This window comes from Vulpes lagopus, chromosome X, assembly GCF_018345385.1.
Source record: "Vulpes lagopus strain Blue_001 chromosome X, ASM1834538v1, whole genome shotgun sequence".
NCBI lineage: Eukaryota > Metazoa > Chordata > Mammalia > Carnivora > Canidae > Vulpes > Vulpes lagopus.
In genome coordinates this window covers 37,109,937-37,136,797 of record NC_054848.1, presented here as the reverse complement: position 1 = coordinate 37,136,797, position 26,861 = coordinate 37,109,937, and the positions used below count along the sequence as shown (strand labels likewise).

Below are 26,861 nucleotides of genomic sequence, written 5' to 3'. Positions count from 1 at the left end.
TTATTGCATACAGAAAACAAGAAGAGGATGCAATGGTAAAGAAATGATCCCAAATCAGTAAAGATCTCTTTGAAATTACAAATATGATTACCAGAAGTTCAATTAAAGTTTGTTCGATTCAGTTCAGGAAATTTCCAGAATATTGGTCCTTGAAAGACAAAGTGAATAAAATTATTAAGGAAAATGTTAGGATATAGAAATCATCTATATGTTTCACAGATACATACCAAAGAAGTCTGGAGGAGAATATCAGTAAATAAATAGGAACTTTCCAAAACCTGAGAAGAATGGTGGTTCTTTAATTGGAAGGTCTAATTTAAATGTCTACCGCGTGAAATTTAAGGACACTGTGAGATTTAGAAAAAATTTCTAAAGCCTTCCAGAAAGATAAAAATATGTCATAGAAATGAGAATTACCTTAACCTTAACATAATAATTCACATTGGATATCAGAAAAGAATGCAGCAATCTTTTAAAAGTACCGTTAAGTGGGACACCTGGGTGGCTCAGCGGTTGAGTGTCTGCCTTCAGCTCAGGGCATGATCCTGGAATCCAGGATCGAGTCCCTCATTGGGGTCCCTTACAGGGATCCTGCTTCTCCCTCTGCCTACGTCTCTGCCTCTCTCTGTGTGTCCCTCATGAATAAATAGAGTCTTTAAAAAATACCATTAAGTAATGATTTTCAAGTAGAATTCTAATCCAACCAAATTATCATTATATAATAATTAATAAATAGGGGCACCTGGGTGATTCAGTCCACCTCTTGGTTTGGCTTAGGTTATGATCTCAGGGTTGTGAGATGGAGCCCCACATTAGGCTTTGCACTGATTGTGAAGCCTGCCAAATTCTCTCTCTCCTTCTCTCTCTACCCCTCCTCCTCCCACTTGTGCATGCTTTCTCTCTCTAAAAAGAAAAAAAAGCTATTAATTAATTAATTATTACATCAATGAATACTCAAAATAAACAAATTTTATAGGTTTTTAAAAAGCCATAATATATAAAGCAAATCTTGTCTGCTGAAAACAATCACAGAATTATCTCCTTGTAAAACAAAAAAGAGGCTATCAATGACTTTTGTCATTATGATGTGTATGCTTTTAGATGTTTTTCTATATAAATAAAGAATAAATAAATAATTTTCTATATTATCTCCTTTTAACATAAATAGTATTTTGGCTTTTCAATATGAGAACATATCTATATTCTTTATAGATAGGCACATAGGGATCTACATCATTGTTTTTAACTGCAGTGTCATATCCCAGCATATAAATGCATTATGACTTAATTTAATCACTCATCTATCGGTGCAGAGTTACTCTTCCCAGGTTTTTTTTTTTTTTAATTTTATAAACAATGCAACAGTGAACATCCTTGTAATAGCCTCCTAGTGCCCAAGGCTCTAATTTTTTGCAAAAAATAATCTTCTCTTGATTTTTTCTTTCTTTTTTTGCCCATGATGAATGTCACCAGGACCTCCTTGTTTTCCTGTTTTAGCTTTCTGTGAATGTCACAAGTTTTGTTATGTCATTCAAGGTTCATGATCTTTTCTTTCCTTCTGTGTTGTGTTGAGTAAGATTAAGGGGCCTTCTGACAGAAATCTCTAAACTCTCATTTTTATGATTTATTTCTGCACTCAGACATTTACTCTGTATTATAGAATTATGATTTCCTATCTCAAGGGACAAAGGTAGGATTAAATTCCCTAAGATGCTTTTCTTCACAAATACTTAAAGGCAAAAATCAAGCTGCTAAATCTTTACCTTTTATGCCTGTTAGCTTTGAATTATTTGGCAACTTGGGCTGTCAGGGTAAATTAGCTGTTCTAGCCACTACAACTAGGAATTGGTCAGCATTTAGGCCCCCAAAATCTATTCTTAAGAATTCTCAAGTATCCATAATCCTCCCTGCATTCCATCCTTCTTGGGAAATATTTTTTTATAGAAATTTTCTTTCTGTGTTTAGTGATTGCTCTTGAAAGAAAGTCACAAATATGAAATACATTCAGATGCCTAAATATACCATCCACAATTGAAGAAAAAAACAAGGGTCAGTAACATTTGTTGGTGTCTTAGATGTACTTACATGCATTGTATAACTTAATTCTTATCACAAATATGAAAGACAAACACTGCTTTTGTTACAAAGAACATATAACTAAAACATGGAAAGAAAAAGTAACTTCCTTTTAGTCTCACAACATGTAAACGATAGGAAGGACCTCAACATATCACAAGATCTCATTTGGTGCAATGAACACCATTTCAGTTCAAATCCTTACTAGACCTCACTTTCACAGTCAACTTTTAAGCAAATTATTTTCTGTTTCCTAGACCTTTGTTGTCTCCTCTGTTGTCTTATAGCCCTAAATTTATATAAATCATTTATCAAATACCTATTAAATATTAGTGCTTATATTAAGTAACATTAACACTAAGTATGCACTCATTCTATGAAGGATTAGTAAATCAAAGTTTAATAAGGTGCTCTACTGTTATGCCAACATAAACTACAAAATAAATTTTTCAAAAATAAGCCACATTGACTTAATAATCCTTCAAAATAGATGCTGAATCATATTTAGTCATTAGAAGATATTTTCTGAGTTCTGACTAGAGGACAAAAGGTCTGCCAAACACAACAGTGAACATAAATAGATACAGGTCTTGCCCTCCTAAAGCCAAAAATCTAATATAAGAGAGAGATGAGGTAGGTTGAATAATGGTCCAAGATGTCCATGTCCTAATCCTTGAAACCTATGAATGTAACCATACATGGCAAAAGGACTTTGCAAATGTGATTAAGTTAAGCACCTTAGAGATGGGGAGATTATCCTGCATTATCTGGGTGAGCCCAATGTAATGGCATGTCCTATAAAAGTCAGAGGGAGACATTACTACAGAAAAGTACAAATGTGAGGACTGAAACAAGATTCTACACTGCTGGTTTTGATCATGGTGGCAGGAGCTCTGAGCCAAGGAATACAAGTTCTAGAAGAAAAGGCAGGAAATAGATATTTCCCTAGATATTACGGAGAGAGTGTGTCTCTGTGGGCACCCTTATTTCAGCCCAGTGGTACTAATGTCAGACTTCTGACCTCCAGAATTGTGAGAGAATACATGTATGTTGTTGTGAGCCCTCAGGTTGGTAATCATTTATTACAGCAGCAGTAGGAAACTAATAGAGAGACCTTATTCAAATAAGTCCACACGCAGTTGATGTCTGGTAGGGCTCTCCATTCCCACTGTTCAACATGCTGACAGGTGTTCTTGGTGCATTGCATATTTGAAAGATATAGACTCTCTCTTGATTTCCTGTGCTCTTTCTCTCCCGTCAGTTGTGTTGTATGCTTACCAAGAGTCAATTGACTTTGTTCCCAAATATGTTGGCTCCAGAATATCTACAATAGGGAATTTTCCGAACTAGGAAGTTAGGCTAATGGCAGGTCAAAAGAAAAACAAAAGACAGATGTTCACCCAGCTGTGAAAGGAAATACATGGTATTATGACACACACATCATGGGGATCTGAAATCCTCTGGGAATTTGCAGAAAGTCTCCATATGGAAGTATTATTTGAGCTGAGATCTGAAGGAGAAATAAGAGTTATCCAGCCTGGGAGTGAGACTGGGGGTGGAAAGGATTGCTAAAGTATTAAAGGAGAGAACATGGTTAGTGGATGAACCAAAAGGAAGCCAGTATGATTAAAGCAGGGAAATCTAGGAGCATCATGGTACAAGGTGTGATAGGAAAGTCAGGGGCCAGACCATACAAGGCTATGAAGATTGTAATCTTCATTTTAAGAATTACAGAAAATCTTTCTACCACTTGAGGTCACTGGGGAAGAGGGGGCTTGGCTAACATAATCAGATTTGCATTTGGAAAGCTCTCTCAGGATCCTTGGTAAAGAACCAATTAGAGGGAAATAAATGTGTATTAGGAGATCACTTAGGAGACTGTTCAAGCAAGAGATGATGGTAGCTTGGACTAGAGAGATCATGATAGAAATGGGGGTAAATGGACAGACTCATTATGCTTTATAACAGTAAAAAGGATTGGCAGTAGTTAGGATTGATAGGTAAGATACAGGGAATGAAGGGGAGATAGAGGTCAAGGTGACTCCAGCTTTAGTTCTTTGTTTCTGTTTTCTTTTGCATGATTTTGTACTACCAGGGGGACTATGGTACCATTCACTGAAATACAGCACAATGGAAGAAGACCAAGGAGAAGGGATCATAAATTTGGCTTTGAAATTGTTGAGCTTGAAAATATTCAAGGCACAGAACTAGAGATGACAAATAAGAGGCTGAAAAATCAAAGATCTGTGTCAGAGATATAAATTTGAGAATCACTGCAAATGGATGGGAACTAGAGCCTTGAGCATGGATGAGATGGGCTAGGGACACAATAAAGAGAAGAAGAGAAGAAAAGTTTAGTATCGAGTTTTGAAGAAGTTCTAGTAATTGCCAATTGGTCAAAGAAAACACAAAGGTAGAAGAAAATGCTTTTAAACATTTATGGAGAGTTTTTCTTTGTTTTTGTGACAAAATGTTTTCTGAGTCAAAAAGTATTTGGCCTACTTAAAAGCTTTCAAATAATTTCTTTTAAAATTACTACCCAAATAAAATTAATCTGTGGTCAAATTTGGCTTCTTAGCCACCTTATTGTGACTTTAGTTTTAATTAGAGCAGATCTGGAACATAGACAGTATTTGGAAAAATCATGTGAGTGGCAATGGAGCACTACTCCTACTCAGACTGGAAAAATATTCTTGGGATGGTGGGAAGAAGGAGAGACAGAAGGGAAGCATGGAGCCTAGAGGCCTATGATTGAAAGAGAGAGAAATAATTCTAAACCTTTCTTTCTGAGTTAGTGTCCTGAGGAGTTGGAAATACCTCATTGGAAACTGGAGGACCAAAGGACAAAGGGATTTACCCCTTAAATATGTTTGGATTCCCAAAGTGGGAACAAAATCTAGGAGAACAAATGATTGTGAAGAGGGCCACACAAAGAGGAGTAAGATGTCTCAATATGGCCTCAAATAGATGGATGGCCAACAATCTACTAATGGCCTGAACTTGGCAAGGATGTGAGGGAATTGTTGGTCATATGATTTGTGAGTATAAATTTAGTATTGTCTATCAAATAATGTATAAGCTTTAACCAAGAATTTCTGTGTAAAATTCAACTGACAATGATAGAATTAGAGTATCATTATTTTGCAGTCCCAAGGAGTGTCTAGTCCTTGCTAGTTGCTGCCTTGGAGATTCTGTAGGGTACCTGCCATTCTCTATTAAATCCCCTTCTGCAGTAACCGGCTAGAATGGACTGTTGCTCACAACTAGGAATTCTGAATGAGGTACTAAGAATCACAGAATTTTGAAGCTGATAAGACACTTAAAGTTTATTTTATCCAATTCCTTTCCAGCCCCAAGAACTCATTCTTTTATTTTCCCATTTGAAAATTTTTTACTGAAGAATTACATTATCCTTGATTTAATAAAAGACATAAAACTGCTAATTATTCTGAACTAATAGAACTCTAGATAAAACCAAAAAATGGTATTGTATTTGCTCTCTACAAATATAATATGGATCAAATGTCAGATTTTCATCAATCTTTTTGAAATATTAAAAATAGAGTATACATTACTAATTTTTTGTTTCTAGTTTGAAAGACCCTGCTATATCCTTCTCCTAATTTTAATGATGAATCAAGTACAGTTCAACAATGTGGATACTTTGTCTAAGGTGACACAGTTAAGGAAAGGCAGGGCTTGAATGAGAACCTGCTTTTAGGTAATAATACACTTTATCAGGCATCTAAGAGAGACATACCATCTCTCTGAGGCATCACCAAAGATTCATCCAAATATTTACTGAATGCCTAGTCTGTGCCTGGTACTGATTTCAGGCACTAGGGATATACCAATGAATAAGATGCATTAGGTCCTGCCTTCATGCTGGTGGGAAAACAGAAAGCAAATGAAAAAACGGAGATGAATATAATTTTGGGTGGTGATGACTGCTGTATTTAATAATAATAATAATAGACAAAAGGATAGAAAGTGTTTGGATGGTAAGAGTGTTAATTTAGTGTAAGTGTCAAGGAGGGCATGAAGAAAGTGGCCTTTGGGCTGAGACATTAAAGCCTTGAATGCAAAAGATCAAGGACAGAGCATTCTAATAAAGAACAAATGCAGAGTTTCCAAGGCTGAAGCAAACTGCATTTGGAGAAACAGAAGGCAGTGATGGAGGAGAGAGAGTGGAAGATGAAGACAGAAAGAAAGGAGGAGTCAGGGCCCTAATAATATACCACCAGTTGAGGAAGGTATTTGGATTCTTTTTCTAGATCCAATGGAAAGACAATGAAGCCTTTTGAGCAATGGAATAACATGATCTGATTTACTGAAAAGTAGCACTTTGGTTCCTGTCTAGAGAATGGTTGTTAGAAGGAACAGAGGTTCATTTCTCTCCTACAATACCTATAGTAATGAAGGACAGATACATGTTTGGAGGATAATAACAAGTTTCACTATTCGTGTTATTTGGGGGGGGATGCAAGCTTATGACTACTGAATTATACATAAGTCTTTGAAATATTTGCTTTTCTATCACAGGCCTTGGCATAGTAACTTTTCCTCATGTTTTTTTCTACTACATATATACATATTAATTTAACAATGGCTGAATACTAAGTCCGCTCCACATTATAGATGGCAATGGCTCTGAAGTAGATGAAATAATTTGTCAATTAAAGAATATGCATTTCAGAAGTACTTAACCAAGAAACCATAATGACTCAAAATGGGCTTGTTAAAGTGGAACAGGGAATCAATTCCTGACAGCTCTTCTTGTGCTAGTAAGAGGGCAAAAGATGTCGTCAGCATCACTCTGGACTGATCTGGCCAAATAAGTTCAAGGCTAGATTGCAAGGAAATGCAATTTTAAAATAATATTCTTTCTCCTGTGTTCTCCTCCTTTAAGTTTTCTGACGCTCAAGATCCAGCCAAAACAAAAGTTTAGAAGCAAACTAGAATGCTGGCCAACTACAAGCAGGAAGCTGAGTCCATGTGTTGGCTAGATCTATCTTCAATAGAAAAGTGGAAGGAATTTCCAGTAAAACAAACTAATACAAATACTCTCATGCTTAGAATGTATGTTTTATTCTTATTAGCAATAATCCTAGTTAATCTTGTTGACCATTTACTGAGTGCCAGGCACTGAGTCAATGTTCTGCACAATATCTCAGTTGATTTTTTAAAAAGATTTTATTTATTTATTCATGAGAGAGAGGCAGAGACATAGGCAGAGGGAGTAGCAGGCTCCCAGCAGGGAGCCTGATGCAGAACTAGATCCCAGGACCCCGGCATCATGACCTAAGCCAAAGGCAGACACTCAACCACTGAGCCAGCCAGGTGTCCTTCAGTTGACTTTTTTCTACAACCCCATCAAGAAGATATTAGCATTTATTTTGTTTGTACATGGGGAAACCGAGGCTCAGAGGGGTTATGTAATTTGTTTCAGTTCACAAAGATTCTAAGCTACAGAAACAAGGGTAGAATCTGGCCTCCTCCACCCTTACCCTCCACCCTCCACCTTACACCCTTTAAGATAGTGTTAACTATCTTAAATCGCAACATCCTTTGTCAGAAGTTATCACCACTTTATTAACTTCAAGTAGCATCAAAATGAGATCACCTGACATGATCGACAGTACATAAGGCAATGTTTTGAAAATGGGCCTTTTATTAAACTGCCAAAGTCCACAGTATTTTTTCAACAGATCTCCTCTGGTTTATCTGGCAAAATTATTTGCATCTTAAAAGGTGTAGAATTGCATACAAACAAGTTCAAAGCTTGAGTGAATCTTTATAACTAATTCCCTTGAAGCAAAGAGTCTTTGTTTTCCTCTTTATAGAACAACTTCAAAATTCTAGCTGTCCTAGATCATCTGAAAGCCACATGACTTGTTAATTTTTTGTCCCCAGATGGAGCCAAAGGCCATGGAAGAGTACACTTGAGGGGTATCAGCACAGTACAGGATATGGCTAAGCCTCTTTTGCTCCTGATACACGAAATGGATACCCAGATTTCTTTTACTTGGAAGTTGAGTATGATAATTATTGAGTGGGTGTAAAGATTTTCAGCATTCTAAGGGTTGGTGTTGTGCTAAGCATGAGGATCTTTATTGTATTGGTATTTCCCTCCATCTTGCCCTCAAACCCTAACTTCACTGCCAAGATCTATACACATAGCCCCTAGGTCCTGGTGCTAAGGATCGAAATATTTGCTTAATAAATGAACATTTCTGAAGTTTAGAAAGAACTGGGGTCAAAAGCCTTTATGTAAGTATCTACTATAGATATAGATATATCATGATCATTTATCAGAGAAGAGAATATCAATAGATTGCAAATTAGAATTTGATCAATTATATAGTGTTCTTTAGGTTATTTTAAATTAACTGATCTCCTTAGGGTAATTTTAGTACAATAAAAAGGCAAATAGAATGCATATCCATTTTATCACATTGCTAGGATAAAGGAAAACCATTTATGTGACAGCCATTAAACAAAATTTAGACACAGACACAATTTGCCCAACTATTATGTTGATTCTTATTGTATGATGTCAAGATCAACATTTAATACATATAAGGCATACCTCAGTCCCTTCTCTCAACAGTCTATTCTGATCACCCCACCCATCTCCTAGTTGCCCTCATACTATCTAGTTGATGTTGACTCATTAAATACATCCCCCCCCAACAGGGATTCCACTTTAGTTTATTTTTTTTGTATGAATGTATTCTTCTTTTTTATTTTTATTTTTATTTTTATTTTTAGCTATCATTAAATACATTTTTGTCAGGTACTTAGTATGTATCTGGCTCCTTTGTAGGAAATTGGGATACATCTGATCCAGACAAAGATCTTGAAATTCATAGAATTTACATTCTAGTGTCCTGGGAATACACTTTGATTGGTATTCATTTCCTGCTTAATAAAAGTAGCTTATGAATCACAAAAGCGGAATTAAAGACCAGGAGAATCATTTTTAAGCTGATTAAAACTTTAAATAAGAAAATGCTTGGTTATATTTTTCTACTAGACCTGCAATAGTTGTTTCCAAAATATTAAATAATAACAGCAAGTTGCAAAGCAATTGATATACTTTATTAAAAAAATATGTTTGTGTAAGTATGAAAACTCCATCGGGAAGTACACACAACAAACAGTTAACACAGGGTTGCAGGGAATACAAATATACATAAAATTGATTACTTCTTCCTTTGCATAGATATTCACTGTTTACATTTATTAAATGGAGATGTATTCTTTTTGTAAATTTAAAAAAAAATCCAGTACATATTTAGGGGCTAATGTGACCTGTTTTTCAAGTCACCAGTTGAAAGATTGAACTAGATTAGCAATTCTCAGTCTTTCCTCCACTCATGGCAGTTGACATTCTACTTGTGTAACACATTCCCAAAGGCATGATCCGGCCTATGTGTAATTCCCTGTCAGGAATCTACCTTTTTCTTTTCCACTAAGAATAGTGTGTCAGAAGCTAGATGTTGTAGTGAAGCAAGGTTTGACACCCCCAAATGGATCTCTATGGCATGTGGATTCTCTCAGACTGATTACTTTTAAGAAACAGGATGCAGGATGCCTGGGAGTCTCAGTGGTTGAGTGTCTGCTTTCAGCTCAGGGTGTGATCCTGGAGTCCCAGGATTGAGTCTTGCATTGGGCTTCCTGAGGAGAGTGCTTCTCCCTCTGCCTATGTCTCTGCTTCTCTCTCTGTGTCTCATTGAAGAAGAAGAAGAAGAAGAAGAAGAAGAAGAAGAAGAAGAAGAAGAAGAAGAAGAAGAAGAAGAAAGAAAGAAAGAAAGAAAGAAAGAAAGAAAGAAAGGGCTTAGGAATAATCTTTGACCTTCCTTCTAATTGCCTAAAAGAATTTAGATAGAGGACCTATTCCAGAGAAGGAGCTATCACCATAGGTAACTACAGTATAATGTGAACTAGGTGTGGTAGACAGAAAGGAACCTAGTAAAGTCTATTAAAATTCCTATGTGTCTCTTTGCTTCTGTATGGTGCAGGAAATATTTGTTTAACAAACATCTACTCTTTTTTCACCTTCCTATGAAATATCTTTCTTCCATTTGAAGTCCCAGACTTTAGGCTCCTTATTTCTGGACAACATATAAACCTTAACTGCCTGACTGCCTGGGGCCTCATATTCTTATAGAACCCCTATGTGTATGTAATTAAATTTTATTTTCTCCTGTTAGTCTGTCTCATGTCAATGTCATTGTTAGACCAGCCAAAAGAATCTTAAAGGGTAGAGGAAAATTTTTCCTCCCCAACAATGTCAAGGAGAGTAATATGGGGATAATCGTAAATTACTTTGATTCATAGATATAGATATAACTAGAGAGAGAAATATACATACATATACAGTTACAGTGGAAGAAACTTGGTGATTAACTAGAATTGGTAACAAATTTCCTGTGACATAATTACAAAACACTGTATGTCTAAATACTATAGGTTAAAACAAACAAACAAAAACAAATAAAAACTGGTCTTAGACCTTGCTACTCTTTTGCTCCAAAGACCAGCAGTCTTACCTGGGAGCTTGTTAGATCTGCAGAATCTCAGACCCCACCCCAGATCTGCTGAATTAAAATCTGCATTTTAATAAGATCCCCCAATGTTTCATAAGCACGTTAATGTCAAAAAGCACTGGCCTAGATAAATATTGAATTCTTTCTAAGTCACAGACTTGGGAAGCCTAGGTAAAAATGACAGGACTGGGTATGACATCAGCACTTGCAATAACATCTAGCCTCGTATCCCTGCTTCCATGCCTCCAAAATTTCAGATGACCTTTTGATGACCTGTTATCCTTCAAGCATGGCCATGCTACCAAAAGAGACAAACTATTTTCTAAAGAACAGTTGCTACTCGGCACTATGTTGCTGACAGATTGTTTCCACACAAAATTGAAATTCATAACTCAGGCATCTGTTCTAACTTTCCGGATTCCAAGCATTAGTTGCGACAGTTTTGAGTTTGTGATTTCATCTTCATACCCATCCTCATCCCCATGACTGTTGGCACATATCTAAAGATCTATTGGGAAATGAAACCATAAAAACAAAATGGTACTATAATTTGAAAGACAAGAGTGCTTTGAAACTTTTCATTATGCTGTCAAAAAAGAAAAACGGTGTTTGTAAGTATTCAATACTTTATGGTGGTTTTCTAATACATTACTTCATGCCTGCACTGTGACACTCAGTATCAATTTTGCGGCAATGCATTATGTATGCATGTATGTCATACTAATGATTTTCATCTTGTAGTTCAGAACTGATCTGAAAATGACTTTCTCTGCTACAAGTTCCTTGATGAGCAGACAATGGGAGGGACACTTTTTTCTTTGTCAGAAGATTGGGTCACTAATTCAAGAAGCCTACTGAAAAGTAATAAACCTCATGATATACCAAATTTCATTTTCTTCATGTTCCTTTGCTTTTCTCTTTTTTCTCTAAAGGAAAAATTTCAAGATGCTTTTGAAAATATTACCAGTCCAAGCTTAAATTTGTAAACCTGATTCTTCTATTTTGCTTTGGCTATTGTCTTCTCTTTGGTCCTTCAGTGTTTTGTTTTATTTTGTTTTTTAGAGGCCATGCACCTCAGTTTCTTGTTGATACTCAGGAGAACGTCATCTTAATAATAGTTATAAATGGCCCAAGAGTCATTTCTTATTAGGAGATGACAGGCCTTGTCATACACAGTACTTCCCCATAAAAAAAACATAAAATGAAAAAACGGGACTTTATTTCTGAAATATCTGGAAGTGTAATGGCACAGAGAAATGGAAAATGAAACAATTCAGTCACAACTGACCCTAATAAGACTTAAACAAACAATGGAGACAGAGATATATTGCCTGAGCCATGAAGTAATATTCTGTTTTATCTTTTGTTAAGTGCCTATTTTTCAAAAAAAAAAAAAACCCAGATGATAAAATGTATTATTTTGAGCACAATTATCTGGAGCGACCATTTATATTGGGATGGGAGCTAGTCCCTTTGAAGAGTTGTGTCCATCTACTGCTTGAGGATTTTCTATTAGGGCTAAGGCAGCCATCAGCTGGAACAGCCCCAAACAATAACTGTCTGATGGACATGTTTGCATTGATCCCTGCTATTTATTAACAAAAGCATTATCAAGCCCTTACTGTGGGCATTAGGAGCTACAGAAGACATAAAAGACTTCAAAAACAGGATCTCTACATGTGAGGTACTTTCTGTCAAGCTCTAATTGAAGTTCTTGTGAAAATTGGGCCATGAGAACCACTGAAATTGGCTCTTGGATGAAGCATGCTTGGACAGATATGGCCAGTCTAACCTGCAGAGGACCATCTGTGAGACAAGATTTCAAAGGTGCCAAGAAAGTTGCACTATCCAAAAGAATATACCCTGCAACCATTATCAGATGCCTAAAATACCACCAACCCAACCCACTATCCTATCAAGTATATTTAGGTCTGTGTGTAACTGTGTGTAACTGTTACAATGACAATTCCCTGGGAAAACTATCAGCTAAGAGAAATTGACTCTGCCTTTGAGGAATCATTATTCATGTGGCTCTGGTTTGTACTGAGCAAGTGCAGACAATAGTGGAGAATTAGTTAGAGGGAATGCCAGGGGAACCCACCCTGCCTACTCTTTCTTCTACTTTTCTTTCTACGTATGCAATCAACTCAAGTAGTCGGTATGAATCTTTGATTAAGCAAAGAGCAGTGGTCCATTCTTATATCTAGTTATAAAGGGAGTAGCCACTCTGCTGTTGCAGTATGTTATGAACCACTTCCTCAAAGGCCATTTGTACTCATCACCTGCCACAGACCACCTTCTCCATCTTCTGCCTGAAGTCTCCTTCCCTAGCTTTTCTTTTTTTTTTTTAAAGATTTTTTTAATTTATTTTTTCATGAGAGATACACACACACACACACACAGAGAGAGAGAGAGAGAGAGAGGCAGAGACACGGAGGGAGAAGCAGGCTCCATGCAGGGAGCCCGATGCAGGACTCAATGCAGGACTCAATCCTGGATTCTGAGATCACGCCCTGAGCCAAAGGCAGACGCTCAACCACTGAGCCACCCAGGGGTCCCCTTCTCTGGCTTTTCTTCACATTCGGTGCTTAGTTAAGAAAACACCCACTCTACAAGGCCTTCATGAATTCCCCGCTCTATATACTGCCCATTGTACTTGCTCATCTTTCCAGAGTGTAGAGCACAGGGTCTCCAGCCGTGGACCTGGATTTGTCTGAGTCACCTGCTAGATGAAGCAAGACCATGTTCTACTCCACTGGTTTTCAATGCAGCCCCTGGCCCAACATCATCAGCATCATTTGGGAACTTGCTAGAAATGCATATTCTCAGATTCCTTGTGCTCTAGACCTACAGAATCAGAAGCCCTTTGGCGGTCGGGGGGGGGGGGACGCAGTACTCTGTGTCTTAACAAGCCCTCCAGGGAGTTCTGCTGCACGTTGAGGTTTGACAACCACTATTCTACTCTCTTGGACTCCCTCCTTCTTGTCAGTGTGTCTTGGTGGCTGCCATGAACTGTTTTGTTGGCTCTGTTTAAATACAACCAACACATAGGCCTGACTAAGATGGAACCAAACTTCACTGCTAGGTTTACTTCTGTTTATTAGAGCTGAAACGTGTTAACCTTACTTACTGGACTGGTTGTCAGAAAGGAAGAAGATTCTGTCAGGTTACATCAGCCAGAATAAATTGCCAGCTGACAATCTTTGCATGTGGTAGTCACAAATACTATAAATCATTGACTGGAATTCGGTGACAGCTTCCCTGCCCCACCTCCCTGCAGACAGCATCTTGTTAGTGAGTCATGGGGATGCTAACAATATATTTACTGCAGCTTCTAAGAAATCTGACGATTCTGTGAGTTATTTTTCTTTTTGCGTGTGAAACATCATAAAAAAGACTTGCAGTGTTTCATTTCTTTTTCTATTACCCTCTCTTGCTGTTTTTATAATGCTCTTTCTAAAAAATATAGATATATAATAACAAGGAAATTTGTTTCTCGAATAGAATGGATCACACATTGGGTTATATCTCCATGTGTGTGTTTTTCTCCCCAGCCATATTTGTACACATGGGAAATAATCCTTTCTATAATGTCATCTTTAAAGGGCTGCCTCCAGGAATCTCAGTGTTGTTGGCAAAATTGAATTTTGCTGCCCTGGATCACATTATTGCTTTTCTAATTTGACTATGGTTCATCCAGAACTAGAAAACTTGGTCAGCTGGCCTATTGATTCCTTGCCCAAAAAACTTTTCCAATTGTGCCTGAAGCTGAACTTGCACCTCATATTTTAGCTTGCTACCCGGAGGACACAAGGTTCAGGATTTCAATCCTGAAATGGTGGTTGTTCTGTTTCTTTTGCTTTTTTTTTCCCAAGGGCCAGTGCGACTGGAGAATGGTGCAGGCCAAGAAGGCAGAGATGAGAAAGGGGTTGGATCTAAACTTGGGGAGGTATCTGATTTGAATATGAGACACGTGCTGGGATCCCTACTCCCACCACTTCTAGAAGGGGCATGTAGCAAGTAGGAAAGGGCACTGCTGTGGCGGTCCAAGAAGGCCTGGATTTTATTGCTGGCTGTGCCACTCACTGCCTATGTGATCCTGAACAAGCCATCATACTTTTTTGATCCTCAATCTTCATGGCTAGGCAATGGGTCCTCTGGGACTGCTACAGCAGTGCACTTTCCCACGTGTTACACCCTCTTCTAGAAGTGGTGGGAGTCAGGGGTTCTAGCATGTGTTTCATATTCAAATAAGATACCTCCCAAGTTTAGATCCAACCCCCTTCTCATCTCTGGCTCCTGAGCTTGGCTGAGATAACTTTCAGGATTTCCATCAGGCCAAATAATACATACTTTCTGGAATCTAACTTTATGTGTATATACGAAAATAATTGATAAAACCATATTCTATTTTATCCATAGCTCCTTCCCTGACCAAGCAGGGTCAGAAGTAAGAAGAGGAACCCCGTTTCACTTTCCTATGAAACATCATAGCATCCTTTAGGGAAAAGGAAGCACACTTCTCTTCTACAACCTCTGCAGCCAATCCCTGAAAGGCCTGTTTTCTGATATCTTTGACTTTTCTTTCTGTATAACTGCTGCCAAACATTCCCACAGATGACCTTTCTCTTTATTTAACATTCCCAAACTGGATTATTCCCTTGGAGGGGGGCTAAGTTGATGTTGACTCTGTAACATCAGAAATTTTCAGTGATGTCCTGTCTCCTTTGTGACCCGCTCTCAATGAATGTGATTGTCAATCACTAGGGTAGAAAATCTCAAGACAAGTGACCACTCAGAAAATCAACACTTGGCATAACCAGACACTCATGCTCTGGGCAACAACTCACTTTCGCAGTGGTTTTCAAATTAGCCTCATTCCTTTGGGCCCTGTGATGCCTCAGGAACCACCTCTGAGGTGCCAAGGGATGATAACCCTGGAGTCCCCACTTCACTTAGACTAACTCCATTGCTTTCTTAAGCTCCAAAGTTATCAATTGTTGTTCTGGAGTCCTATGTAATATTTCATTTGGAAAAAAAAGTTTTACTGCTTTCAAACTTTTAATGAAAAATATAGAAAACCATCACCTCACTGAACCTCTCTAGATGAGCTCATATTGCCAGACTCTTCCTTTCAAAAGATTTCTGTCCACTTACCTCAGTTCATTCACCTGCTTTACAGAAATAAGGGCATGTGCCAAAGTTTGGACATGTGTCAATTATATGTTAGGTGTGGGGGAACTGAAGATAAGACACACAATCCTTTTTTTTTTTTAAAAAAAGATTTTATTTATTCATAAGAGACACAGGGAGAGGGGCAGAGACATAGGCAGAGGGAGAAGCAGCCTCCCTGTGGGGAGCCTGATGTGGGTCTTGACCCCAGGACTCCGGGATCACAACCTGAGCCAAAGTTGTCAGATGCTCAACCACTGAGCCACCCAGCTGCCCCAAGATGCACAATCTTTGTCTTAGTCTGGGTTCTGCCAGTAAAAGCAGAGCTGGAGTGAAAGACTTTTATCTGGGACTGTGAGCCCAGGGAGCAGGATAGCAGGGGAAGGTTTGTGAAGAGGGATGGGAGGAAGCTAACAAGAGGCTACAGCAGCACATTGGCCATCCATTCCCAATGCTCCAGCAGAAATCCGAAGTGCAGGGAGTTAATGCCCCTCCCCAGTCGCAGCAAGCGTTAAGTAAAGATGGCAGCAGTTGATGCATAAATATACTATAGCACTCTCACTCATGAGGTGGAGGTGAGCCACGGGGGTCCCTCCTCTTCATTGACTCCCAGTTTCCCAGCACGATTTAGTTCTAGTGGCCTACAGGACGAACTGTTTTGGTGATGTGCCATTTGTCTCCTGACCTCCCCTCTCTCACTTCCCCACTCCATTACCAATGTTCTCTGCCAAACCTCTTCCCAAGTATAGACTACTTGCTCTTGAATCCTTGGCTCAAGGTTGGTTTGTAAGATAACCCGATCTAAGATAGAGATATTTAGCAGAATGTCAGAAATCTGGGTTTAGAATATTGGAGAGAGAAATTGAGCAAGAAACAGATTCAAAACCAAAGAGCACTTTTGTTTTCATACTACACAGTATCCAACATAATTCTCCAAGTACTATGGATAATTCTTAGATAAACTGATGCAGGGCTTAAGATACCACATGGCTAAACTAGTATTAATCTCCACTTCCAGTAGCACAATTGGTCCCCGAATAGCCCACTACCTTCTATGAGTTTTACTAATGTCTCACTAATGGCAACCAGTGGGACATCTAGGATATCTTCCTTGTTGGTGGAAGCTCTTGGTTTCTTAGGTGTTCCCACCTTTACTTGGGAATTTCTTTGTTCCTGGCCCGGTTCTTCTTTTGAACCAACCCCCATACTTACAGTGCTTGGAGAATGTCTCCATAGAAAAATAGGCGATTCTCAAGGGAAGAAACAAACCTTTGGAGTCAATCCACTCTCTGCCAAATATTCTGATCCTGTGCAAACGTGGGAGGGTTCAAATGACATTTTAAATATCAATATTATTTTTTAAATGATTTTTTAAATGGCAGTGATAGAACAGCATAGATACTTAGATGTATTCATCAAACATTAACCCAATGGGGACCACCGAAGCACCACTTTGCTTTTTTGTGCATTTGAAATGAAGGTTCTAGTCTTGGAAATACAATGGATGGTCGCTAGATATTTGTTGAAAGAACTTTCTAGGCATACATCTAAATTTTATATAATGTATCATTGACTGGGAAAGTTTTAGTTAGCCCTGAAGAGTGTGTGTGTGTGTGTGTGTGTGTGTGTGTGTGTGTGATGGAGCTTCAGACATATCTGCTCAGCTCTTGTCCTAGGGCAATAACAAATGAATCATGTAAAGAGAGAGGAATGTTGGAAAGCCTGCTGATCTTTTCCAACTCAAGCTTGTGATAGCGTTACTGAGATTGAGAATTTTTAGCTTGATAACAAGAACTCAAAATTCGGGTTTTTCTTAGGGACTCCTTCATTAATTAAGCAGATAATGAGCAAATGGTAGGTGAAAAAGAATTACTTTTAAGTAACGTACAACTGAAATCTGTCAGGCCTGGTGGTTTCTTTCTTCAAACCATTTTGTTTGTGGCCCATGTAATAGGTCACAATCACAGTGCTCCTGCCCAGCATGAACTGCCTTTGTGCTACTGAAAAGATGAATTTCAGAAGATGTAAGAACTACCGGATCGCTGACTCATTATATATTGAGCAGCTTGTATATTCAGATCACAGTATGTGGGGGTGGGTGCTGTGTACGGACAAAAGCAAAATCCCAATGCACTGGAATCAGCGTCTCCCTTAACATCCTGTTTATAGCTAAACATGTATAGACCCACTGTGCCTACCAGCCAGGAGGACAAACCACGTTTGTGCAGATCTGTGCTGCTTTTCAGTGAGGCTTTTTAGAAGGGTAGCCCGGAGTATTTTTGAATAATGAAGTTTATTTTTTCTTCCCCCCACATACCGGAGGGTTTTCCTATAGCCTTGACTATCAGCTTTTGAATCCCTGAAAGCCCTCACCACATAATACAGCTTTTTTTTTTTCAAAGAGTAGGGTATCAGGAAATTCTTTTTCTGAGATGAATAACACAGTTTTAAAGTGATTGCAGAGTTTCTGAAGTTAGTAGGACTTTGGAGAATACAGGACAACTTGAACTCAAGGTGCTTGAGACCCTTGTAAAAGTTTTATGGTTCTTTCATGCTTTTGCTTTTGTGGTTCACAAATGCAGAAAGACCTTGAGGGAGAGAAGAGGAAGCAAAATGTTATCAGAAGGAAAAAAAAAATCTTGTGAATACTACCTGGAGGGGAGAATGTGAAACTGGATCTTAATTTCCTTTTTGTTTTTTTTTTTTTTTTAGAAGAATGTCGCTGCCTATGAAATATGAGGCCTGTGAAGGACAAAATGTTCCAAAGTCACTCCTCTAACAGCCCCCAAATTCCACATACGGGTTTTTTTTCCTTCCTCACGTGACTGATTGGCCAAATTGTAGGACTGTAAAGGCTTTTCTCTGTTCACACATCTCATTCTTCCAGTTCCCCATCACCTCTCAATATTCACTAGATAAATATTCTTGTAATACCTACTATGTGCCAAGTACAGCGTCATGTTGTGAAGATCCAGAGTGGGAGATGATCGTGAGCCAAAAAACACATCTTCCTTCCTCTCTCAGAATTTCCCATCTAGCGTCCACAGATAGTATAATCACAAGTGCCAAGGAAAATAATAGAGGCCATGATAGCACAGGAAGGTCTGTCTGCCCTGGGGCTCGGGAAACAGGCCCGCATAAGGCAATCATGTTTGAGCTGAAAACTGAAGGGGCATTCCAGACTGAGGGAAGAACCTGGAAATGGCCTCTGGGACAAGAAGGAAGGTGGGTGCTACTGGCCACAGAAAGGCCAGAATTCAAAGGGGCGGGGGGCGGGGGGGACGTATATGCTCCAGATGTATGTCTGAGCAGTTCAGAGAGCTGCCTATTTTGCTCTCTTCTGTTTTTCTGTCTTTATGTTACAGAAAATGGGCAGCTGTTAAGGGGTTTGAAAGGGAGATATGACAAGATTTGATGGGTGTTTTGGAAAGACCACTCTGGCTAGAAGGTGGGTAAGAGGTTGGAAGGCAGCAAGAGGGGTTATGGGGGGAGCAGTTCAAAGGCTGTGGCTGTATTCCCTGCAAGAGATGGTAGTGACTTGAAATGGGGTGATGGTGGAAGAGAGAGAATTGGAGAGTTTCTTGAGATATTTAGGCCAGTGTCTGAGGGCTGGATTGGAGAGTAAGGCATGGAGGATGATGCCAGGTTCCAGCTGGTGTAAGTGGCTGGATATGGGGCCATTAACCAAGAGGCAGAGTAGGAGAGGAAGACCAGGGGTTGTGTGTGTGTGTGTGTGTGTGTGTGTGTGTGTGTAAGTAGGTAGGGGAGAGGGAGATGTGCATGGCAACAGAGGGAAGGAGCAGAAGATAATCACCCCTACGCCTCCAATCTGTCCAGCCATAGTAATGACTCAAATTTCTGACGGGGACCCACAGTGCGACATGTTTTACACAGCCTCCGGCACACAGACAGGCTGCATAGAAATTCACAAAACAGTGCTTTCTTGTTTCGAGGGCAATGCAGGGACACTTCCTATGTTACTCCTTCAAAACCCCCAAACCCCAGCATGGCCTGCAAGGCGGTGATGGCGGCCATGACGTCGGCCGTGACGGCAGTGGCCACCTCTGTGGCGTCGTCCGCGTTGTCCTTTTGTGACGCAGGGTCAGAGTCAGACCGCCAGCACCTTGGGACCAGCGTCCAGAACAGACTGAGCTGCAGTCTCAGCCAGGAGAGCGGGCAGGCGGCTGCGGCGGCCCAACCCTCGCCCCGCGGCCCTTGGCTCCTCAGGCATGGCGGCCTCCGCCGCCTCGCACCGGCCCATCAAGGGGATTCTGAAGAATAAAAGCTCCACTGCTTCCTCTGTGGCGGCCTCCTCCCCGCAGTCCGGAGGGAACATCCAGGAGGTACAGAGAAAAAAGTCCCAAAAATGGGATGAATCCAACATCCTGGCAACACACCGTCCGGCCTACAGAGACTATGACTTAATGAAGATAAACGAGCCCAGCAGCCCCCACCTCAGCCAGCAAGACTACGGAGAAGACGCAGCGACCGACCTGGACGCCAAGGACACCATGAGCCCGGACATCGTAGCTAAGAAACTGGCCGCCGGCGGGACCTCGCAGCGGAGCCGTCAGGTGGGGGAGCCCGACAGCGATGGAGCACACAGTAGCAAGACCTTTTTCGACGCGCAGGAAAAGCAGCGGCAGTTCGAAATGAAAAGGAAACTACACCACAACGAAGGCCTGAACATCCAGCTGGCTAGACGGCTCATCTCGGACGACCTGCGGCACGAGAAGGACGAGGATGACCACGAGGAAACCACACTTGGAGACAACGAAGACAACACTGCCCTGGAAGAATCATCGGATGAAGTTTCTACAAGTGACGAACTGCTAACGCAGCCATTCCACAGCTAGCGACCGTGGCTCCGCGCCACCACCGCTGGCCGCCTGCCCCAGCCCGGTCGCCCTAACGTACCGCTGCTTGCTCCGCAAAGTCCGGGCCGCACGGGCGGGGCCACCTAGCAGTCCACCTGCCCCTGGATCACTCCATGGTGAACTTAGAAAACGACACATTAAAGGCAGAGCGACTGCTTGATGTTGTTTGTGCGTGGTTCTTTGCGCCAAATACAGATCCTGAGAGCGATTTCAAACCGCGTTCCTTAAAAAAATATATATATATATGTTGGGTGCTGTATGTATTAGCTAGCTCCTTAGATGTTAAAGGGACTGATTTATATTCGCTTGTACCTGTGCTAGCTTTCTTCGTGTGTCCGCTTTTATAGAAAGGTTTGGTTACGAAATCAAAGTGCAATAGGTACAGTTAGGTTACTTAGTCTGATGAATATTTGGGCTGAAAAAACACCTGTCTTTGGAGGGATTTGCCTGTTTAACTGGGTGGGGCAAGAGTTGCATTTCCTTTGGCTTAGTGCCTTTACATTTTCTCTGAATTTTCTTTCAGTGCTTAACAGGGGAATGCTACCTTTTTTTCCTCCACACACACACACACACACACACACACACACACACACAAGTTCTTTTTCATTAATTACTGGGTTAAAATTGTGCCAGTGTCTATTCGGACTGTGTCCTGTCCACCAGGTGGGCAGATTTGCTGTCAGTATTTTAAAACATCTAATGTTATCTCCGTACTCCCTTCTCATAACTGTCTTAGCCTCAACTCTTAGTTTCCTCAGTCCTCCGGGCACATACACACACCACCTTTCATGGAGTATCTTCGATTCTCAAGACATTGGGAACCCTTCTTTCTCTCAAATATTCTATCATTTGTTGAAACACTGTTATTTCTACTTTGATCACTATGGCCTATTCAGTCTTCTGAGGTGTGGAGAAATAGGAAATAGAGTTCAACTGCCAACTTTTTATACCTTTTTGGTTTATAGCTTGCTAAATAATTTGCTATTATTACTTTATTGTTTGACCTAGTTAGCTTTTTGAAAACAACTGAGCTTTTCTTTTGTGACAGATTCCTCCAAGCCAGTGACATGATTATAGCTCCTGGACAGAAGTCCAAAGGTCTTTCGTGTGTGAATTTTTTTTCTTTTTATTTAAAATTTTACTGAGATAATTGGAGGTTCACATGCCATTGTGAGAAGTGATACACAGAGATGTTGAGCTCTTTTTACCCGGCTTCCCTCTGTGGATAACTCTTTTAGGGTTCCTGGACCCAGTCCTGATGTGGGAGGAGGGGCTTCCCCCACACACAGCAAGCAATTCTCATGCTACCTGAAGAAGAGCATCCAATTCCTCAGGTTAAGGATTCGGTCTTGCTCCCATTTGAGACCCTAGTCAGTACCGGAGCCTGGCCCCTTTGCTTCTGACCAACCAGCTACAGATTGCGGGTTCCTACCACGAATAACTTAGGTTTGATTAATTTGCTAGGGCAGTTCACAGAACTCAGGCAAAACAGTTACATTTGGCAGTTTATTAAAGGATATGAGTCAATAGCCAAATGAAGAGATACACAGGGGGAGGTCCTGAACAAAGGAGCTTCTGTTGTCATGGAGCTTGGATCTGGTTCCACAAGCATGAAAATTCTCTTAGAAAAAAAGACCAAAAAATCCTTAGAGTCTTACAGGGGCTTTATTACAAAGTTAAGATTGACTAAGTCATTGGCCATAGGCTAATTCAACCTTCAGCATCTCCTCCCCCGAGGTCAGGGGGTGGGGCTCACTTTCAACCCAACAATCACATGGCTGGTTCCCCTGGCAACCAGACCTTGCCCTTGGGTGAGGTCTAAAAGTCACCTTCATTAACAGCAAGACACCCATTTCACCTTTATGGCTCCTAATTTTCTTTCAGTGCTTACAGGCGAATGCTACCTTTTTCAGGAACTGTGGATGAAGTCCAAATATATCTGAGATATATGATTTGGGTCATTTGGATGAACAAATATATTCTACTCATAAATCATTATACTCCCAATAATATGTTGCAAAACTATAGCCTGACGCTGCAACCCAGATATTGACATTAATACGATCAAGATACAGAACATTCCATCACTACAAGGATCCCTCATGTTGCCCTTTTGTAGCCACATCTGTTCTCCATTTCTAGAATTTTGTCATTTTAAGAATGTTCTATAAATGAAATCATACAGTATGTAACCTTTTGGGATGTACCACTCTTTGTATACCATCCATCCACTGAAGTTCATCTGGACTGGTTCCAGTTTTGGGTATAACAAAAGAAACTGCTATGAACATTCGTGTACAGGTTTTTGTGTGAACATAAGTTTTCACTTTTCTGGGATAAATGCCCGGGAGTGCACTTGCCGGCTCGTATGGTGGTTGCAGTTTCTTAAGAAACTGCCAAACTGTTTTCCAGAGTGGCTGTGCCATTTTATATTCCCACCAGCATATATGAGCATTCCAGTTTCTCTGCATCCCTACCAACATTTGGTGTTGTCACTATTTTTGAGTCTTTTTTTTTTTTTATAAAAGTGTCCTGAGGTCCCAATTTGCATTTTACTAATGGCTAATAATGTTGCACATCTTTCCATGTGCTTGTTTGCAAGCACGATACATCATCTGTGAAATGTCATTTGTCCATTTTCTAGTTTGATTATCTGTTTTTACTGTTGAGTTTTGAGAATTCTTTGATTTGCAAATCTTTTCTTATAATCTGTAGCTTATTTTACCCTCCTATGGAGACTTTTGCTCTGCAAAAGGTTTCAGTTTTGATGCAGTTTGATTTATCAGTTTTTTCCTTTTATGCATGGTGCTCTTGGTGCCCTACTCAAATGCAATCCAGAACAATTTTTTTTTCCAAATCGTCATTTCCTAATTAAGTGACATAGTCTTGGGCTGTACGGAAAATGGATTTTTATTTTTTAAGTTATTAAGTATTGAGTTTCCTTTGGAGAAAGAAATCTGAGTGTTCAGTTTCAGTTTCAACTCTTTATCAATGTCATCTCCTCTAGTAACTCCTCTCATGTTAGCCTTTGTTTACTCATTTTTCAGTCTGAGATTCAGCAAGGCTGGTCATTTAAAATCTGGGACATATAATAGGATAAATGGGTTGTCAAATAAGAGTAACTTCCCCTTGAAGGGTAAGGCAATTACATGTACCCCTAGACTTTGAAATTGTTTGCATTCCCCCTCTACATTAGTACACTAAATAACATGTAATAAGGCATAATAATATAAAAGAATGGTAGTCAAGAGCCACTAAATTGGTTCCTTTAGTTGCAGCCTGTAATCTGAAAAACACTGAATTCAGAGGATCTTAATATTTTCAGTTAAAGGATTCTGTTCTTCATGTGCAAATATCACCTGGGAATAACATTATAGGTGCTTATAAGCCATTCACATCTTAGAATAAATGAAGAAGAATTTGTATCAAGAATTTGATTGGGGAGTAAGCCAAAATTGGGGGTCATTATAAAAACAAAAGGAGAGAAGGAGGTAGCCAGAGTGAGGAGTTGGGAAGGGAGGGGAAAAAATGAGGGGAAAAAAAAAAGAATGAAGGATTGAATTCACTGGCTCTAAAAGTTATGACTGGCTCTCAATGAGTCATTAACTCTCTGAACTATCATAAAAAGGACACAAAATCTTACTGACGGGATGATAAGGAAAAGAATAATTCTCTTTTCCACCCAACCAAATAATTATATCAATACTATTACCAGTACTACGACTAATAATTGCCATTTACTGAGTATATGTGACGTGTCGGACACTGTACTGGGGCTTCAAAAACATTGTCTCCTTCAGTTATGCCAACAACTCTTTGAAATAGTATTTTTCCCATTTTAGAGGTAAGAAAACTTATTTATTTTTTGAAGATTTTATTTGTTCTTGAGACACACAGACAGAGGCAGAGACAGAGGGAGAGGAAGAAGCAGGCTTCCTGCGGGGAGCCTGATGCAGGACTTGATCCCAGGACCCCGGGATCAAGACCTGAGCCAAAGGCAGATGCTCAACCGCTGAGCCACCCAGGTGCCCCTAGAGGTGAGGAAATTTATAATAAAGAGACTTATGTAACTTGTCCAAATCCACAGCCGCTAAATGATGGAATCAGGATTCAAACTCGGGCCCGTCTGGCTTCCTCAGGCATAGTCTTCCCCCCACTATACAACACTGGCTCTGTCCAGGTCCTTGGTGGGGACTGAGGCTTCTTCCTGCACAACTACTAAGCACACATGTCTACCCTGACAGTGCATCAAGGGCTGCTTTTCTGTATAGCTGTAAAGAGGGAGTGGTCTAAGGAGAATGTTCTCCGGTCTAGAAGCTGCCCTCTCCCCCTACACATGCTGCTCTGAGCCTCAAGTTCTAGTGCTTCTCCTTCCCACTCTCTGCTCTGAGCCCTTGCTCAGCAAAGAACCTGAGATATTCACTCAAAGATACCACTGGATGAATGGAGCGTATGTATCAATTGCACTTTCAACAATCCTCCACATGCAGGCTGCTGGCGAGGAAGCATGTGGAAGGCCAGGGGAGTGGTGAGGGAGAGAGGCACGTCAGGCTGGAGCAGAGCAGAGAGGAAGGAGAGAGGGAGAGAGGGAAGAAGAAATGAGATGAAAGAGCCAAGTTTTGTAGGGAAAAATTTTTGTAGGGAAAGAAACAACAGCACCCAAGACCATAAACCTCTTGGGTTTTTCTGATGTGTTAACAATTGTGTGTCCCTTTCTTGGGTTATTGAGCCAGTTCCTCTCTGTTTTATAAATGGTTTATGAGTCCTGCGAGTCCTGTGTTACCCTGGTGACAAATCAGGTCTCTGTGGGGAAGGGGAACTTAGCTAGAAACTGGTGAGAGGGGACAGAGTGAGGAGGACAGATAAGTAAATGCAGACAAAATGAGGTGCTGAAAAAGACATTTGAGAATAAGAGAGTGATCATGTGTGTAGGGTCACACCACTCAGAAGCCACTTCTGACATTTGTCATCAAATAGCCACCTTCCCACTCTTTCTTAAAAAGATTTTATTTGTCTGAGAGAGAGAGAGATGGGGGGAGAGCACAAGCAGGGCAAAGGGGAGGGGGAGAAAGACAAGCCTACTCTCTGCCGAGCAGGGAGCCCGACTCAGGGCTCCATCCCAGGACCCTGAGATCATGACCTGAGCTGAAGGCAGACGCTTAACTGACTGAGCCACCCAGGCGCCCCTGTTCTCTAGCTTTCCCCACCCCTGCCCCAGTCTCAGGTGGCAGTTGAGTTTCCCCCTCCATGTTGGTGACTGTTCACATTTTTGTTTACCCAATACAATATGGCACTTGGAGCAATAGGATCATTAAGAAGAAATGTGGGCAAGGAGAGAGATGAAGGATGGAGACTCGAAAACCCAGATTTGTGGTGGAAGACAATCCAAATTTTTTAAAGAAAACACCTGATCAAATTAGTGCTGCCATTTCAACATGGGGGGGGGAGGATTCAGTCCATAAACAACGGATGTGACATTTAATACACATCAGAAGTGGGGGTGAAAGAGGCTGAGCTCCCTGCCAGTGTCCACACTGGTTGAGCTTTAGCACCTGAAGCTGCACATGCAGGGGGTTTTGGAGGATCTAAGGATGCAGTCTGGGAAAAGTCTGGGGAAAGCCAAAAATTATGGGTGCATGTATGTTCGTGTGTGTGTGTGTGTGTGTGTGTGTGCATGTGCGTATGTGCAGGGGGGGACGTTGCCAGAGGCTTTCTTCCTCATCAGTGTAAACACAGTTCTCTAATACAAGGTTATACATTATTAGCTCCTAAAAAATATAAAGGATTGTTTTTATCACTGTGTAGGCAGAGCGTTTTTGCATCACGGAACCTGCCTATGCATGTTGGATACTAATGTCTTATTCTTTCAAGGAGCCTTTTTTTTCCTCTTCCTTTTTTCCCCTGTTTTAAAGCAGACTCTTTGAAAGGTGCATATGAACCCGGTTTCCATAGCAATTGCAAGCATCAGTGATAACCCAGAGCTTCTAAGTTATAATATACAGGCTACCCTATTAATGGGTTTCAAACTGCATTTCCATGAGACAACAGCTCAGCCACTGATAGATAAGGTCAGACCCCATATCCAAACTTTAAATTAAATCAGGATAGATCAAAATGCAACAGAAGGAGTGTCCTTTTGGAAAGTGTGCTGTTAAAAAAAAATATGTTCTTTGTGGAAGCAAAA

General features: G+C 40.3%; 1 protein-coding gene across 1 annotated transcript; it reads left to right on the top strand.

Moving 5' to 3' along the window:
* The first annotated feature begins 20,029 nt into the window (after positions 1–20,029).
* On the top strand, positions 20,030–20,656 carry PPP1R2C (PPP1R2C family member C). Its single transcript, XM_041740394.1, has one exon. The coding sequence runs from the start codon at positions 20,030–20,032 to the stop codon at positions 20,654–20,656; it is 627 nt and encodes a 208-aa protein (XP_041596328.1).
* Positions 20,657–26,861: the final 6,205 nt, after the last annotated feature.

Excerpts from the sequence above, each read along its gene's own strand:
- PPP1R2C (XM_041740394.1), top strand. The coding sequence starts at position 20,030 with ATGGCGGCCTCCGCCGCCTCGCACCGGCCCATCAAGGGGATTCTGAAG.